Source organism: Pygoscelis adeliae, unplaced genomic scaffold (assembly GCF_000699105.1).
Source record: "Pygoscelis adeliae isolate BGI_AS28 unplaced genomic scaffold, ASM69910v1 Scaffold66, whole genome shotgun sequence".
Lineage (NCBI taxonomy): Eukaryota > Metazoa > Chordata > Aves > Sphenisciformes > Spheniscidae > Pygoscelis > Pygoscelis adeliae.
Genome location: NW_008825167.1, coordinates 5,187,144 through 5,204,755, shown reverse-complemented (window position 1 = coordinate 5,204,755; position 17,612 = coordinate 5,187,144). Strand labels below are relative to the sequence as shown.

Below are 17,612 nucleotides of genomic sequence, written 5' to 3'. Positions count from 1 at the left end.
TTTTGTTGTGTCTTGTAGTGATGCAGTCTGATTCAAAAACAATTTAGTTAAACTTCAGGGTACATTTAGATCTAGTAAGAATGTCATTCTTGACTGTTTAAGGGGGGGTAGGAGGAATCCTTGTGTAAATGCATACTTGCAATACCTGAAGTATGCATCCACTTCTTAACGGCTAAAGGCTTTGAATCCCACCTTTCGCTTGAATAAAGTATAATGCAAACTTGTTTAAATGGCCTCCAAACATTTGTAGTGGACATAAGCCACTTGTGAAAATACCGCAGTTGTAGAAAATGGTGAACTACTTGAAATGGTCAAGGAAGTTTGCATGCCTGTCATGTTCCTAGCAGAAGCATTTTATCAAGGGCGATACCATTCCAAATTAACTTGTTTGGTGTTAACTCCTCCTAATGTAATCCTAATGTAAGTGACCTTGTAGGTTAGTATTGATATGTTTATTCTAACTGGGTTCAGGAGACAGTGATTTGTTTGTGGCTGTTTAAAGAGCACATATATAAAAATATATATTTATATATTTAAAAAAATATGAAAAGGCTTTTCTGTACCTTTTCCCCTGTGCTCTGCTTTTGGAGGCCTTGACATGAAAGCATGTTGCTGAATAATGATCATCATGAGGACTGAAGTAATACCACTACTAAGCATTTTGAACAGTAATAAGCTTATTGAGTTTAAATACTTCTATTGTATGACCCTTTTTTTAAGTCATATTCTTAGTTAAAACTATCTTGATGCTTTTGGAGCATTATTTTTAAAATCAAGGGTTGAAGATAGACTTCACTTACAGATTATTAGCTACTTAACTAGGATAAATTGCAAATCTCCTAATGTTTTCTGATTTTTGCCAATGTATGATTTGATACAGCTATAACCAGATGTAGATTACATCAACATAGGCTTGCTATGTAAGAATATTGGCTGAGAGAGGGTTTCAGTGTTGGAGTTGTGGATCACAATTGCTAGGCCCCTTCCAGGCACTGGGGTGGAGGGGAGAGATCACTGTGTGGATTAGGGTATAAATGGAGTTTGTACAGACTCTCCTGACTTGCCACAGTTCCCTTCACTGGCATCCAGCCATCTCTGAAATGGGTATGGACTTGAGAGTTAATCACAAAGTCCTTTCTTTGTGATCACTGATTTTTGAGGACAGATAACTGTTGTCTTTCCATTGCCATTGGTGTGTAAGGGAAGGGTGGATGGGCAGATCCTAACAAGCCTTATCCTGGCTCTTTTTGCCATCATCTTCTCCAGTTGCTTTCTGAGACTGTAATTCATGTGTCCCTATAGTCTTGTCTTAATGCATAAGCATACTAAATAAGCATATGTGCTAGCTAATAAGGTGTAAACTTTGTAAAAGGAGTAAGGTAGGTTACACCTTCCAGATCTGTGTAAAAGTGCATGGTTATATGTAAGACTAATACTGAGTGCACACAAGTAAGCATCCTTGCTCATGTGAAAGTTAGATGCTTTGGTACAATGCTTGCAACAAGCTGCATTTTGAAGACTTCCAGATCCTCCCATTACATTCCTGGTTAATCACCAGTATTAATTTGTTCTCATGTTGTAATGTATTTGCAGGTTATGCAACAGCCTTAGGGAATTGAACTATAAGTTGCAAGCTTAGTTTTTGCTCTTAAACATACTTGGCAATAGCTCTTAAATTTACTGCGGCAGTTACTGTATATGTTGGCTTTTGTCCGTGTGCTTTATATGGCCACTGAAAGTACTGCAGACTTTGATTCTCCTTTGAACATTTTTTTATTGAACTCCTCTCAGTTGAGGCAGACTGTCCTTTGAAATGTGTCCTGTCAAAGTAGCACAGATTTGGAGCTTTTCCCCTTGAGAGGGACAGACCACTCGGCACATCAGTTGGTAGCAGCCACTGAGCTTTGTCTGGCAGATGGGGCACAGTGGTTGCTGCTAGGGTGTAAGAAGATGCTTCTCACCAGGAGCAGACTTCAGCATCCTGGCTCTGATCCTGGGAGTGGCCTGACTCTGTATCCCACTGCCAAGTAGCCCTTCCATCTACCTGGCAGTACTTGCTGTTAGAAGTGCTGTGCCTTGTTTTCTCTGCTGAAAAAAGTGGTAAAGTGGAAGGAAGCATCCCAAGGGCTGCTAGGGCATTAGGGCTGCTAGGGCGCTGTTATATTTCCTTCATACTCTGAAATTATCGTCACATAACACCAGTGCCAGATGAATGTTATATTAATCCATAATACTGACTGCTTGAAAGTTTCAAAGTCCTCAGGACTCTTTGTTGGAACCCATTATAATGACTGTATGTTTGTTGTGCATTTATAGAATTTAATTTTGACTTATGTGCTACATGCTGGGATTTATTCTTGTTCTTTGCTGCATGTCTTCTTCCCAGGAATGCTTGACTTGTGCTGCAAGCCCTAGTAAATCAGCTTGCAACCCTTACTGCTGATGCTCTTTGCAGAGAGTAAGAACTCCATGAGCTCATATTTTAGATGAGTTTTCTGCCTTGCTCTAAAGTTTCTTAATCTGACACAGTTATCAGTAAAGCTTTCAAATATTTGTGCTACTATTTTGGATAAAAAGGAAACTTTTTTGAGTCAGAAGGATAAGATGAATTATATTGCTGCTATCAAGTGCGTTTCTGAGAACTTAATCAGTATGCATGTACCCAAAGCCTCGCTTCCCTCGGAATTCAAGGAACCAGCAACCCCTTCACTCTGTCCTTCTTGTCATGCTGCAGAGGCCACCAGTGTTGTGTCCCATACCAAAAGCATAATACAAATGTAAGCTTGAAGAGGTAATTTGGGGTTTGGGGGAGCTTTTGACTGGGTGGCAGCTGCAGCCTGAAACACCTCATCTCGCAGAGGCGAGGTGCCTGCAGCAGCTGCTTATGATTCGTCTCTCCCCCTCTAACAGCAGCCTGGCCTGGCTGAATGTACTTGTGACAAAATATCTATGGGTTTAATGAGGGTGAAACTTGGCACCTATTGCCCCGAAAAGCACTGCCAGGACTGTGAACACTTTTCAGATGGCTTAATGCAGTTGATGATCAGTTGTTTCTTTCCAGATAGTAACCTTTTGTGTGAAAGACACTGCCCCTTGCATTAAAAAAATCTCTTCAGTTTTGTAACTGAAGACAACATATACTGTTGCGTCAGCCCAAGACTCTCCTTAGTCAGCAACTTTGATTTCCAAAACATGATTAGGAGGATTGCTGCACAATAAATATTCAGCATGATCCTTACTTGTGCCATGGTTTAGGCTCTGTGGATTCTTTTAAAGGGACAAGGAAGAGGGAACTGGGTAAAAGTATGTTCTTGCCTAAGTGAGGGAACAAACTAGAAAAACAGATGGTGCTAAAAATAGTTTATTACCAAGGTCTAAATACGGCTCTGATTTTTTGCTTATAAATAATGCAGTTATAAATCCTGCTAGATATCAATAAGTATTGAATTAACTCCAAACTGCCGACTGTTACAGAACCTTTTGGCAGCTTTCCAAGCTTGGTGTTGCCCTTCATTCATAGGATCAACATTTAATTCCTTGACAGGGGAAACCTGAAGAATTCATCCTCTTTGAATGGAAACATAGATGCAGGGAGCTTGAATGAGTAGCTACAGGCTAAGGCATCCCATTGCAATGGAAGGAGAGCCGTGCTTGATGAGTTCCTGCTAGGTTGCAGCCAGGATGAATCTCCTCCTTTCTTTTCCACAACGCATGAACAATCAAAGGCTCCTTTTTTATCTATTGTTGCCATGGAGGGTGTCCATTTAAAGTTCAAATTCCAGCAGGCTTGGGAAGAAGGAAAGGAGATAGGAGTAGGCTGGGCTGGGAGATGATAGGCAAGCATCAAAAGTGAGCTGAAGACAAGCCAGCACTTTGTCCTGTGACAGGACAGACCAGGCTGGGGGTACTGGGTTTTGAATGGATGCCTGGAAGTTTTTTGGAGTAGTGAATGAAATGCTGCTGAGGTAGCAGGCACAGAGAGCATCTGGCGTCTTGCTTTCTTTGCATCAGCAGAGTGGGTCACAATGTGAAATTAGGCCTGAAATGGCATTTAATGAAGTGAGCCCTTGTGCTGGAGGTTCCCTGTGCTCTGACAGCGAGGGAGTATAAGCCTTTGAGGATAGTGAAGGAAAGGAAATCCCATTAAGGATAGAGGTTTCCCCCCCCTTCTTTTGTAAATGGCATTCTGTAACAAATGTCTTGCAAATAGCTGGAGCTCCTCAGAGCTGTTGAGCACTGTGTTGCTTTGTCAGACCTGAAACTAGCTTTGTATGTTTATGGTACTTTTCTGTAAGCAGTCTACTAATGAGAGGAGGAGGCAGCTTAATATCTGCTGCAGATTTGCTTTTCCTCTCTGGCAAGTTCCTGTATGTACAAGTAAGTATTCGTTGTTGAAAGAGCTAATGAGTACCAGACCAGCTGCATTTGACATTATGAGAAAAGGGGCCATCTATTAACTCACAAGCCAGGTTTCAGCCAGCTGTGGATATTTTCTTTTTTAATTATTACTTAGCCTGTCATAAAATTGGATTATGCTAAAATTATTGGTGATGTTGTTTGGAATACAATACAGTATTGAGTTAAGAGCTATGGTTCAGTGTTATATATAGGGTACTTATAGTTAATGTGCCTAAGCTGCACCAGAGGGTTTAAAGAGAGGTGAGAGCGCTTTTCTTGGGTTTTACCATCTGGGTTTTGGCAGGTGGCAGGAGATTAGGTTTTTCCTTGCTCTAAATTGCAAGAGATGGTGGCTAGCAGAAGAGTTGAGTAGTGTTTAATCATTGGTATGGGAACTTTTTTCCAGATCTCTTGGCAAAAAGCGAAATCCCAATTTAATTTTTTAAAACTTATTAGTTATACCTCTTTGAGTTTAACTTAGGGTAGTTTTGGGAGAGGGGGTTCTCTTAATATTCAGTATTCTTGTAATAACACGGTAATCAGATTAGTGCATCTTTATAGTACCAGGTTGGAAGAACTCTTCATTCTGAAACTAGGCCTTCCATACTCTGAATATTATCTGTTGTGAAACTTCCCTTGCTTTTTGACAGTCACTTTCTGACTTGATGCATCATCTTCTGAAAGAGACCTGAACCAAATTGATTCACCTGAGGTTTTTCTCTACAGAGAGGTTTATTAAAACCATTCTGGAAAGTCTTAAGTTTAACTGTCGCTTTGTCTTTTCTTAGTCTTGCACTGCAGAGGTCAGTTCCTGCTGCATGTATATACCGCTACACAGGTGCGATAAAAGTAAAACAGATGTCTCAAGCATGTGAAAACGAACTGATTTAAATTTATCTACACCAATTAGAGATGTCAATTTGTTCTTCCATTAGGATGGGAAATATTGACTTGTTCACATACTCTTTTTCAAGTATATAGAAACTGAAGAGATGTTTGTGTGGGGTTTTTTAAGTTGCTATTAGAAGCAACATTTAATGGAGTACAGTTATAAGCAGATATTTTCTGCATAAGTGATCTGGGAGGTGATTGTTTGAGTTAAGGTTAGCTGCAGATAGTCAAATAGCTGATCTGTTCATATACTTGAAAATACTGAGTTCTTTATATGCTGATGATGACACATGCTTCTGCGATAGAAATTAAGTATTACCAGAAATTGAATTTTAAATAAATGAGACTTCTGAGTTTCCTGATTTCAGTTTTCATTCTGATAGTAACCATGTGACTAAAACTTAAAAGGCTTTTAGGGTATGCTAGGAAGCTTGCAAGTTGTGGTAGTATAAACAACTTTGACTCTTTAAAACAAAGTGTGTGTAATACTTGAATATGTAGCTTTTTCACGCAGACTCTGATTTTTATTACAAAATAAAGGAAAACTGAAGTTGGCCATACAGTGAGAAGCGGAGCTTAGTTTTAGTGTTACCACAGTGCTTTTGGATTTTGAATGTAGACTCTGCCTTACCCAGAAGTTTCTTATACTTTGCTTCTCTTCTGACTTGGTATGGTGTATTTTAAAACATGTATCGCTGTTCTTCAGTGCAGCTGGAGGGTAAAGGACCACATATGTGGTTTCCTGACTTAACTTTTTAAAAAAAACATTGAGCATCAACTGGTGAAGTGTTGTCAGCTTTGGTACTTGAACCCATAAACAAACTTGTCCAAATTGTATCTACCCAACAGAAGTTTTAGCGCAAGTTGACTCAGTATGAAAAAATCTATAGCAGGCTTGCCACTTGATGTCAAGAGCACTTCCTGAGCCACCCAGTTTCAGAAATGTTCAGAATGGTCCAAAATCAGATACTAAACTAGAAAAATGCAGTACATGTATTAGAGATTGAAGGTGAACAGTGCTAATTCTGTTCTTTCTAAACAAATGTGTTGTGTTCAACTTAACTTGTCTCTGGAAATAATTAGTGGCGAGAGTCCACCTACAGTTTGAATTAATGCTTCTACAAGAATTTATTGTTAAATTATGGTTTTTGCATCAAGTTGAGCAAGAGATTCCTAACAGCACTTGTACTTTTGTCCGCATGTGCATATACCCATGCGTGCCTGTGTGCACTTGTATAACAAGATCTTAACGCTTTGTTTTGGACAAGTATTTCTGTAGTAGAAAATTGGTCTGAAGAAGGGGGAACTGTTCCAAGCTGAGGTTGCGTTTCCCTTTCTCTCCCATCCCCCTTCCCTGGCAGAAGTGAACTTTATGGCCTAATTATAGAATCCCTTAAAATGCTAGTTATGATGGAGTGCCAGCATAACCCAATAATATAGGTGAGGCTGACATCTGTCAGTAACTAATGAGGGTAGCCTTAGAATCAGGATTTGGAGTTTACTTCTCTAATTTCTTATAAATTTGACCCATCATATCAACTTAATATTTGACCGGAGGATAAAAAAAAATGAACACGCTAGAATTTTAAGAGAACTTGGTACATGGGTGTACTCTACAAAAATCAGTGCATATGTGATTCAGTTGGGAAAGTAATTGTTTGCAGCTCACAGCAAAGTCATGGAGGAATAAGACCTTGGCTAAACTGCTCAGGAATAGAAGTTCTCTATAAAAATAGATGACACATAAATGGCAGGAAATGAAGCCAGTATGGCCATGTTTTGAAGCCACAAGGGTCAAATCCTGTCCTGTGTTACACTGGTGCATAATCAGTCAACTTAAACCCTGTTACTTGAGAACAGAGTTTGGCATGGTAAAGTGAACTTCAGAATGGGACTGATTATTAGGAGTTTTGTGGAAGCACAGCTACAGCTTTTTCTCTTGTTTGAATGAATTTCTAGTTAGAAATCTAGTAAAACTACTGGGTTTGGAGATAACTTTTTTGTTTACGTTGTTTCAGAGCTGATTGTACTATGCAAGTCTATTAATTCCTCTGTCAGAGGAATAATATATTAGAAGGTTTTGGCTACGCAGGATGGTCTCTTTTGGTTTTTGGATCCTGAATGTGGAATACTGAGAGATGATACTGCAAACAATCATATTTTTGTTTAACAGTTTTCTTGTACTGTTCAGGGATATCAACATTTTGAGCAACTGAAGTAGCTAGTGTATGGCTATGTGAAGGATGTTATGTTAATAATGGGAGCGTGCTTCCTTATTTCCTGGTTTGAAATGCAGAAAACTAGGTGCATCTTTCTAAAATCTGTATGAATTAGACATTATTTAAACTAAGCCTCTATAAAATAATTTTTTGCATATTATTATTGAAGCTGGCAATATGCACTTTACATTGTTTCTTGTTTCCAGAGCCTGTGTTTCTTTTCTGAAAGGAAAGGTAAAAGTTCTTGAATTGGAAAAGATGGAACAACCCTGGCAAAACAGGAATCGCTTCTGCTGGGAGAGAACATGTGCTTACATTGTTTCCCTCTGTGCCCTTCTACTACAAAACCAGATGTGTTCATCATCCCTGTATGAACACAAATGGTGCAGCTGTTTGTTCATCACACCATCACTCATTAATGCAGTTGGCTGATGTGAATTTGCCACACTGAAGCCTCTTGCTCTTGTGCAGCTCAAGCACAGTAGAGGCCCGGTTCCACATTGCCCAGCTCTTCAGTTTATCCGTAAGGTGGATAAATCCGTATTAGAGATGTGCTTAGGGTCCAACAGGGAGAAGGGAAATAACTAGATGAAGGTGTGCAACGGCAGTTGTTTCCCTTAAGGCAGAGCAATTGCTTTGGTCCTGCAAACCTGCAGACCCCTGACTGCAGCCGCTGCCACCTAAGCAAGAGCAGAGCTAGGACCCATCTTCTGGCCACTGTTCCTGCTATTTCAATGCCCTTTTGAGTCAATTCTCTGTGGTGCTTCTTTCCCTTTGAGGAAACCTCTGTTCTAATGCATCAGTGCATTTCAGATGAACACTGCTGCTGTATCTAGTAGTTGTCTTGTTTGCTTATTCTTCTTTCTCTCTGTCTTGTACTGTATTATTCAGCTGAACAAAGCAAATGTCATTATGTTCTGCTTTGTTTGACACTATATTGATTATCAGCCAGTTCAGAACACTTAAATCTACTATATGAGCCTCTTCTGTTTTAGTTAATGGAATAATTCATAGCATCTGTAGGTTTTTAATGCTTGCTGGACTGGTATGAAGAATAGTTGAAACTTTTTTACTTAATTGCATCCAGGTGAAATAGGTAGGCCTGATGTTTGTAGACTGTAATTCCACAGTCTCATAATAAAAGATTGCATGATTTATACTTACTGAAACACGAAAGGTAAAAGGTTGCTGTTCACAGATCCACTGAACCAGAAAATGTAAGATGCAACATCTTATTTAAAATTCCATACTGTAAACTGTTAAAAATGCCATTTAATGTTGGCCTGGGTTTTATATAAGGCGACAATTGCCATATATGTTCACCCCCTTCATGTTAGTATTGGTGTTGAATCATATTCTTGACAGTACTGCATTAAGTACTGCATTAACTCACTTAGCTTCCAGTTTGTCTTAACGAACAACAAAAGTTAACCCCTGTGATGAATGGTCCTGGACTTGTGGAAACCGCTAAACCCCAGCACCTGAGTTTCCTGTAAGTGTATGTTAGCTCTGTACTAAACTGCCCTGTCCGACCAAAATTTAACTTAGGAAGGAATGAATAAAAAACAGTAGTAGTGTTTTGTCTACTTAAATTCAGTTTAGAGAAACACCTTTAGACTGACAAGCTTTTCTTTAATCTGCTGAAATTCCTTAGTTTCTTATAGTTACTTAGTGTTGGAACTTAACTGAGCACATGTGTGCACTAAGCACATGGTGGGGTGAGCTAATACCTCTGAGGGGGCCTGTGGGTTTTCTCCTCAGTTGTTTAGATCTTTGCAAACCACTACAAGGAAAAGATGTGGAGAGGATATTTAGTTTGAATGTAAAATTTCACTTCATGTGTGGAGTGCCTATCATGAATAATTCTTATGTCTGATTTTGGGGCAAGGGGGAAGCAAGTGTTCAGGTTGAACTCAATCCGTGGTGGTTGTAATCCCTGCTGTATTTGGGATGTGCCATGCCTGTGACATCACATGTGGCTATTTGGAATTTGGTGTGATAGCAATGACTTTAATTGCATCTTACGAAGTTTCCTAGCTAAGTGAGCAGGCTGCTTGCTGTACAGGTCTGAAGACTGCAGTGTGTGAGTCTGTTTCCAAAATCTCCCCGCCAGTGTGGGTGACCGATGTGTGTGGACTGCAGTGGTGCTCGGGCAGAGAACTGGACCCCCAACCCCTCCCAGTCTTTGTGCGTTTTGTTTTTCTCATTTGTAGACTTCAACTATTCCAATGGTTTGTCAGTTATCTCATGTGATGAACAGCCTTGTATTCTTGTATATGTGAGTATAATTAGACAAATTCAGCATTTCACTTAAATGCTTCTATTTCATTAAGCCATAGTATTTTTTCAACTAATAGCACTAAATAAAAAGCCAAATCAAATCACAAGTTCTTACAGCTCATAAACAAAATTTATAAGGATACCGTGGCACAATTTAGAATATAAGCATAAAAATCTAGGCCAATAAATAGATCAACTTTCATGGTAGACTACACCAGAGAACTGTATGCTTAAATCTAGAACAGTCTGGCTAGTGGAAGATGAAAGCCTGTTACTTCATGATGCTGTTTAGCATCTGATGTGAAATGAGTTGATGTCAGTTTACTTCTCTTCCTGGGCACCTACATCTAAAAAATTAAAATAACCTTTGAAGATACAGCAGAGACAAAGTAGTGAACAACTTTCATTTCAAGTCATAGCCACATTGCCGCGTGTCAGTTTGTATTGATTTTTAACTAGGTCTTTGGCTTTGCAAATAGGGTTTACCTTATTTGACTACAAGAACTGCAGCAGTAACTTTATCTCCGATGTCAGGAATGGTTATTACAGTTCACTGTCTAATTACATGACAAAATGGTAGAGGTTGTTTGCTCTTTCTCATTCATATCCAGTATTCCATATTCTTTTCTGCTTCCTAGTTATAAATGATGAAATAAGCATTGCATTTTTGAATATAAAAATACATGTCAAATTTCCAGGAAAATGAAGGATGACTGCAGAGCTACAAAAAGTGAACAGCATGTTTGGTTCCCAAAGTGAATTTGATCAGAGATTAGATTTTGCCCATGAAGGTGTCAGGAATTTTCTAAGGATTTGATTCTGTTTCCACAAAATACAAAAATAGAAATGTTTTTGTTAACTACTTGGTTTATAGCTCAATGCAAGACCAAAAAAAAGACTTCTCCTTTGGTTTATTTCAAATGCATAGTTTAAAAATCTGCAATGGTTTTTGACCTGAAGTGGCTTTTTAGACATTTGAATTTTAAAACTTAATGTACTTCCACACCTTCAATTTCTCATTTGAGCAGGGAGAAATTCTTTCCCAGTTAACTTTTGTTTTTTTACCTTTTAGAGTGTATTAGCAAGCCTCAAGTATATAACATGAAGAATACTATATTGTTTTCCTCCTGTCAGCACTACTTCATACTGATGAAGCAGTATTTCTTCTTAACTGCAAGCTTCTTAAAGTTAAGGTTATCTGTGAACACTGAAGTGTTCACAAAATGCTCAGTGCTATTCAAGACAGAAAAGTCAGAGTCAAAAGTCAAGAGCTTTACTCCACAGAAAGGTTAATAGTCTGTTACATAAACCCAGCATTTTTCTTACTGTTCTTCTTCATGCATAGTAGAAGATGCAGGGATTAGGACTGGGATGGGATCTCTTTTAATGTGTACAACCAGCTGAGATTTCTAATGATTTACAATAAACACTGTACGTGTTTCCAAGTTGAATTGTCACAGGTAATGATATTAATGCAAGTAATTAGGTGAATGAAGTGAAAATTCAGTTTACAGGGAGGGACACTGTTCGCATCTATTTGTGGTAGGATGTGATGTCAGTCAGGTGATGGTACGTTCAGAAGGCAGTTTTCAACATGATTCAATGAGCTGCTTAGGACCAGTCTTTTGTGACGGTTTGTTCTTATAACTTAAAGTCCTTCCTTAAGTCTCCCTCTTAGCTTCAACAAATGAAGCCTCTTCAACATGTAGTGAATTTGTACCATGGTTGGACTTCATTATTGCTGAGGCTAAACTGTAACCTCTTTGGGGATAGGTTAGTGTCTGAGATACGAACGCATGCTGTATGTGGTGCTTCTGATCTAACACTTAGGTGTGGTATGAGTTACCAACAGTAAAGGCATTTGGTTTTGAGCCAGTCTGACTAATCTATAGGAAATGTAAGTCCAGGAAGTGAAATAAGGACCTGTGAAGCCCTCAAAGGGAAATGGAGCCCATCTAAGTTGCTGCTTCCCTATCTCCATCGGCTGGCTAGGTAGGGGGAAGCAACAGAAAAAGCCATGTGTTGCTCCATGCTCGGGCTGCCTCTTCAGTGTTTTATGCTTGGATTGGTTGCTGATATTCCAGGATCTCCTCATCATGAGGACCACTGCATCACCCACATCTGTCATATCCCTGGTAGAGACCTTAACAGTCAAGAAACCCTATGTCCCGGTATCTCTTAAAGCAGCATCTCTTGTGTTGTGCAGTCATAGGCAAAAGTCTCAGGATGGGACAGAAAGCAAGCCAGATAACTAGTCTAATTAGTCTGATTAATTCCCTCTCTTCCTAAGCCTATGGTCATCCTGTAGCGATGACTAGAGCTGAGAAGCGGTAGGGTGGGCTTAGGGCTTTTGGTGGTTTCAGGCTTCCTCAGCTCCTTGCTTTGTGCCAGCTGCTGCAGCTGCACCTCTTCAGAGCAGCTGTATCTTCCACCCCCATTCAAAACCAAGGGGGAAAATGGGTGGACTTGGTGTATGATGGGGGCATGGGGAAGAAGCATGAGAACTGCTGCTCCCATTATATACTAGGTTTTCATGCACATAAATGACTTATTTTTTCCCTTGACTACTGTAGCAAATGCTCTAGTTTTGTTAGTAAAACAAAAACAACCTTTTTATTGCTTTTTATATTTGGAAAGTGATGTATTATGGGTTTCTGAACTGGAGGTTTAGTAAAGAGTACAGACATTAGCTTCCTTTCAAGCTACTCCGGGCCTTTCTTGTTTGCTTTGTATGGCAAGGGTCTAGAGAGATTTCTTTTATTTCCTTCCCTGCCATTGTTTTCAGTACAAAGTTTTTTTTTTTCTTAATATTCAGACATTTTATCGCCTCACTTCTTTTAAAACTGAGTTTCTTTTTTCTTTTTTTTCCATCACACAAAAGAATACTTTTAGCTGATTGAGTTCTATCCATTGCCAACTGTGGACTCTTTTGTCTTGTTAGTCCAGCATCCTTTATAAAATGAGGACCATTGAGCAAGTACTCGCAGGCTCCCCACTGAGCACAATTGTGCTTGAAAGGTGTGGTACTGTACCAGTGTAACATGTAAAGCTGCAGTTTAGAGGCCTTGAATGCATTGCAATTTCTACCTTTTGCTTTGTGAAAGAAGTGGGATTGTGCTGCGAGATAATAAATCCACCTATTTTTAGTTCGGGTGCGGTTGTGACAAGTGGGTGAACAAAGAACCAGTTGAATGCACTTGCTGTTGTGTTGAAACCAGCTAAAAGTTCCCATTCAAGTGGTTTCAGCACAGTACAGCTAACAGGCAATTTTCCATTTATGTACACAAACCTTCTAGAAAGACAGCTGTGTGGTTGGATTAATTTCTGGCAGTAAATTGAATAAAAGATATTTTGAAGGGGGACTCGGGAATTCCTTTCTAAAACATTGAAAGCAGAACTTTCAAAGCTTTCCTTTATTTAATCCCTTTCCTTCCCAGTGCCTGCTATAAGACTTAAAGAACTAAAAATATTGTCCCCTATATGGAGATACACAACAGGAAATGTGTTCTTTTTCAAAGCAATGAGTTAGAATTAGGATTAAAATATCCTTTAACACTTTCTAATTCAAAAATAGACTGTTTTGCTTTTAAGTAAATATGAGAGAAATTCACACCTCTTAGTCATAAAAAGGAGCTCAGATGTTTGTACTTGAATAAGCTGTAAGTGAGCTATGTAGAAATGTTTTCAAAACAGGAATGTATTTTATACCAAAACTGTTTTCATAGGGGAGTGAAATTTGGAAATAGAAAGCTTTTTGATCATGCAACGTTATCAATTTTGTTGATGCTAGTCACATGCAAAATTGGATGTGGGTTTTAACCATAGCTAACAGACTTTGGTGAATTCCTCCTGACAGAACTGTGGTCAACAGTCAGTTTTTTCTGGAAGTTGATCTTTGGATGCAGGTCTTGGAGCTGCGTAAATCAGCTCCTAAATGAGGTCTTGTTTGTGTCTGTCCAAGCAAACTAGATTATCCGTGTTAGATCCTTCTGGCCTGAAATCTATGACTTGTTAACTAATCATCTAATGAATATTACAAGATATGAAAGTTGTTTGAGCAAGAGAAGAGCTGTGTGCAATATAGGCATAACAAACCTCTGATCGGTAGTGAAGAACGTCGCACTAAGTGTTTTCATGTGGGGCAGGCCTGGTGAATACTGCTGCGGTGTCTTACCTATGGAGAGATACCAATGATGGTGAACCATCATCCTATACTAGTGCTGCTGTTCACTCTTCAGCCTAGTTGCGCTGTGATTGAACTCCAAAACTCAAGTGTTTTGCTAGTTACCTTTACGCGAGCTTTCTCTCAAATTAACTTTCTGTGTAGATTTGATGTAGGGGTGTCCAAGGAACTGTATGGACTTGCAGAGTGGCAATGGGCTTGTCTGCAAGATGTTCCATATGTAACGTTGGCCCTAAGGGGTCAGGCAAATCACTTGACCTCAGTGAGTCTTCCTCCCTCTCCTTTCCTTCATCTAGCTGTATACAGGCACGGCTTACTAATTCAGATTTCTTCTGAATTTGAAGGTTTTTTTAAAAACTACCCAAAGATTTTGGTAAGCTGCTCGTGTGGCTGCTGATGTGCAGTGGTGAAATAGAAAGATTATACAGTGCTCTGGAAGAGCATCTGGAATATACTATATGGGAATGTTGCAATGTTCTGATTTCATCTGAATCTGTCAACAAATCTAAAATACTTAAGAAATGACAAATTGGGGGAGGAAGCAGAAAATGGGTGTGAAAGTTGGTCTTGTTCCCTGTGGATCTACTTGTAATAAAACAATTGCCATGTGTATGTGAGACTGGAGTCACTTAACCAGTAAGATATTGAAAGCCACCACAACTTTATTCTCCTGGCTCTTACTACCTCTGAGAAGAGCCCTGACTATTTCACCCTCCTCTCACTGAGTGCTTGTATGAGGCAGAATTTAGAAGTTTCTCACGTATTAAAATCTAACTTCTGCTGTCTATATAGCCCTGTTTTCCTTAAATGCTGCTTTTTGGATTCTAGTCAAGGATCCCTTACAGTTGCGTGAGGAACTTAAGCATTTTATTCTTTTTATCTGAGGCACAGAGGTAGCACATCTACTGAGGTTTTCTTTTTTCCTTTGTCTAAATAAAGGTGAGTGCCCCTCTGTTTTTAGTATACTCTTCACAAACTGAGTTCTCAAATCCCTGAACTCTTATTCAAATGGTACCCAAATATAACACAAACTAAGCTGACTCTGGACTAAGATGCTTCCAAGAGAACTTGGTTTTCTCCTGTTGTGAGGTTACCCAGCTGTGCCGTTTGCATTGCTGTCTCTGAGGTGAGGCCCGAGGGCTCGTTGGCTGCACGCTTGGGAACTTGGAGAAATTAGTTGTTGACTAGGCTGCAGTGCAGCTGTCTGACCTAAATGCTGATGTTACTAGATGCTATGCTCTGGATTTGCCAGAAAGCTAATACATCAAACTGGGCGTCTGTTGTTCCTCATTTGGTTGACTAAAGCTAGGTTTTTGAATCTTTCTGCATAAAAAAAGGGGAGTGGTAGTTTTCCTCACTAATGGGAACCTACATGGGCAAAATACCTGTGCAAAACCAGATTGCATAGTAAGTAAATACTGTTTTTCCTTTTCCTTTTTTCTGCATATGTGGCACTCTAATTTTGAATACATACTCTCAACCCATTCAAGAATTTAAGGAATTTATTCTGCTCCTCCTGTACAGTCATGGTTAATATATTCTTTTTTTTTAATTGCAGACTTTAAAAAATTCCAAAAGTCTTTGCTCCCTTGACTATGAAGATGATGATGATGACACACAAATGAAGACAATTGTGTCATCCCCATGTGACTCAAATGATCTTATGAACATCATCACCCCCGGTTCCAGTCCGATGAAAGAGCAGCTGGATGAAGTAAGGCATCATGGGTCATGCCAAGGTAGCTTCAAAACAAGGGATTATAAGAAAGCAGCTGCAGTATGTGAAAGCGATGAGGACACGAGTGATTGTGAGAGCACCGAAGAAGGCATCTTTCCTCTAGACTGTGGGGACTTGGACCTAGAGCAGATTGAAAACAACTGAGACTCCAAGTTGTGTGCTAGAATCAGAGTTGTTCTAAATTAAAACGATAGAGGATTACCTTTGCCATGCATAATCCATGTCCCTGAATCTCTGTATTGCCTATCTTGGGCCTGTGTTAGAAGAAATGTTTCAGGTGGGGGAAAAAGTGAACCATTGTTACCTGTTTAGTCTATTGATCAATATGTGGATGAGAACAAAAAAGTAGGAGGTTAAATGTTATTTTGAACATTAAGGAATAATTTTGATTAAAAATTTCCTAACAGATATTTTGCATTTTTATGGCTTTTACAGTTCTGGAGAAAAAGCATCTCTATTTTGAAATGAATTTTCAGAAGGGCATTCTATAAAACTAAATCTGTCTACAGTGATTCTGGTGCGGGTATATGTTGCTTTTGTTAAAGAGCTTAATGTGAAAAGTGAATTGCATAACAAAATTGGTAATAAACCTTCAGATAGAACTCTTCAATATCTGGTTGACAACTGGTCCAAAATACTTAACTGCCATCTTCGACAGTGTCTGGTTGAAAACAAACCTTCATAACATGTACAAATGTTCTTTTCATACATTCAGGACTTTTTGATCAAAATATGGTAGTGACCTTAAAGGTTAACATTTTCCATGATTTTACTACTTGAATTGTTTTCTAGCCTGAAGCAATGCTAATTTAGGTGGGATAAAACTGCAAGTAGCTGCCCACCTACTTGGTCATTATGTTTTCTGTGGTTCAAAAGAATGTACAACAGGAGCACTTGAACTTTTAGACAGGGACTTTGTAATGATCAGTTCCCCAGGAGGTGATCCCTTCAGCAATACTAGAAGGAAAATAGTCCTTGAATTAAATAAAATGACATTTTGCTTTGCACTTGTGTCTGCTTATGAATTTTACTAGTGGAAAATGTGTAGTCTGTGGCAGATTCTGTAATATGGTACTTACGTGCAGAATTGGGTGGAGGGGAAGGGCAGATTTCTGGTCATCTGAAAAGAAAGTGAAGTCAAGTTAGCCTGGGGAGCTGGAGAATAACTCATGCTGGATCCCAAAAGTGTGTCTCAGTGAGTACATACGCTCTAATCATCTCAAATGTAATGTTGTATTCATTGCAGACTATTGCAACGAATACCTATTTTTTAGTTCAGCTACAAAAAGGATTTTCCTGAACAACGGGGAAATTAATCTCAGCGGTTTTAAATTGGATAGAAATGGGGAAGCTTAAATGAGCCAACTCCTACTGTAACTTGTGCCATAAATCCAAAATACAGCAACATATTAAGTCAGCTAATGGAATGTGATTAAAATAAGAAATAAGTATCTTGAGGCATATGACAAAGGCTGTGGCAAGGTATGACACAGGCTCCAGCCTTGTGATTAGGGTCAGCCTTTGATCATAAAGAGAACTGGCCTTTAATTACTGAACCAGCTTACATAACTCAGTATCTATACAAAATTTTAAAAGTTTGGGTAGCCAGTAAGAAGCTCTAAACTCCTTTCTTGCTTTTATGACTCCTACTGCATATACAACTACGAGTGGCAATGATCTGTGATACTGATACTGGTAGATGTGCATAGTAAGGTGCAAGAACACTGAAAAGACTTGTTGGGTTCTTGATAGTTAATGTATATTGTGTGGGAGAAAGTGAAGCTGCTCACTGTCAGCAAAAATCATTCTCCTTTTTCTAGATGAGTAAATAAAGGAGTTGCTGTTGGAGCGAAGACTTCAGTTCCTTCCAAAGCTCCTGTTAACTCTGTGCATCTCACCCCAC

General features: G+C 39.2%; 1 protein-coding gene across 2 annotated transcripts in view; it reads left to right on the top strand.

Annotated features, from left to right (window-relative positions):
* The window catches only part of FAM53A (family with sequence similarity 53, member A), a 68,279-nt gene extending 51,563 nt beyond the window's left edge, over nucleotides 1-16,716 (top strand). For both annotated transcript variants that reach the window (XM_009328782.1, XM_009328781.1), the window contains exon 5: nucleotides 15,530-16,716. In XM_009328782.1, the coding sequence (XP_009327057.1) occupies nucleotides 15,530-15,853 (324 nt within the window). In that variant the 3' untranslated portion in view covers nucleotides 15,854-16,716. The remainder of the gene's footprint in view (nucleotides 1-15,529) is intronic.
* The last annotated feature ends 896 nt before the right edge of the window (nucleotides 16,717-17,612 follow it).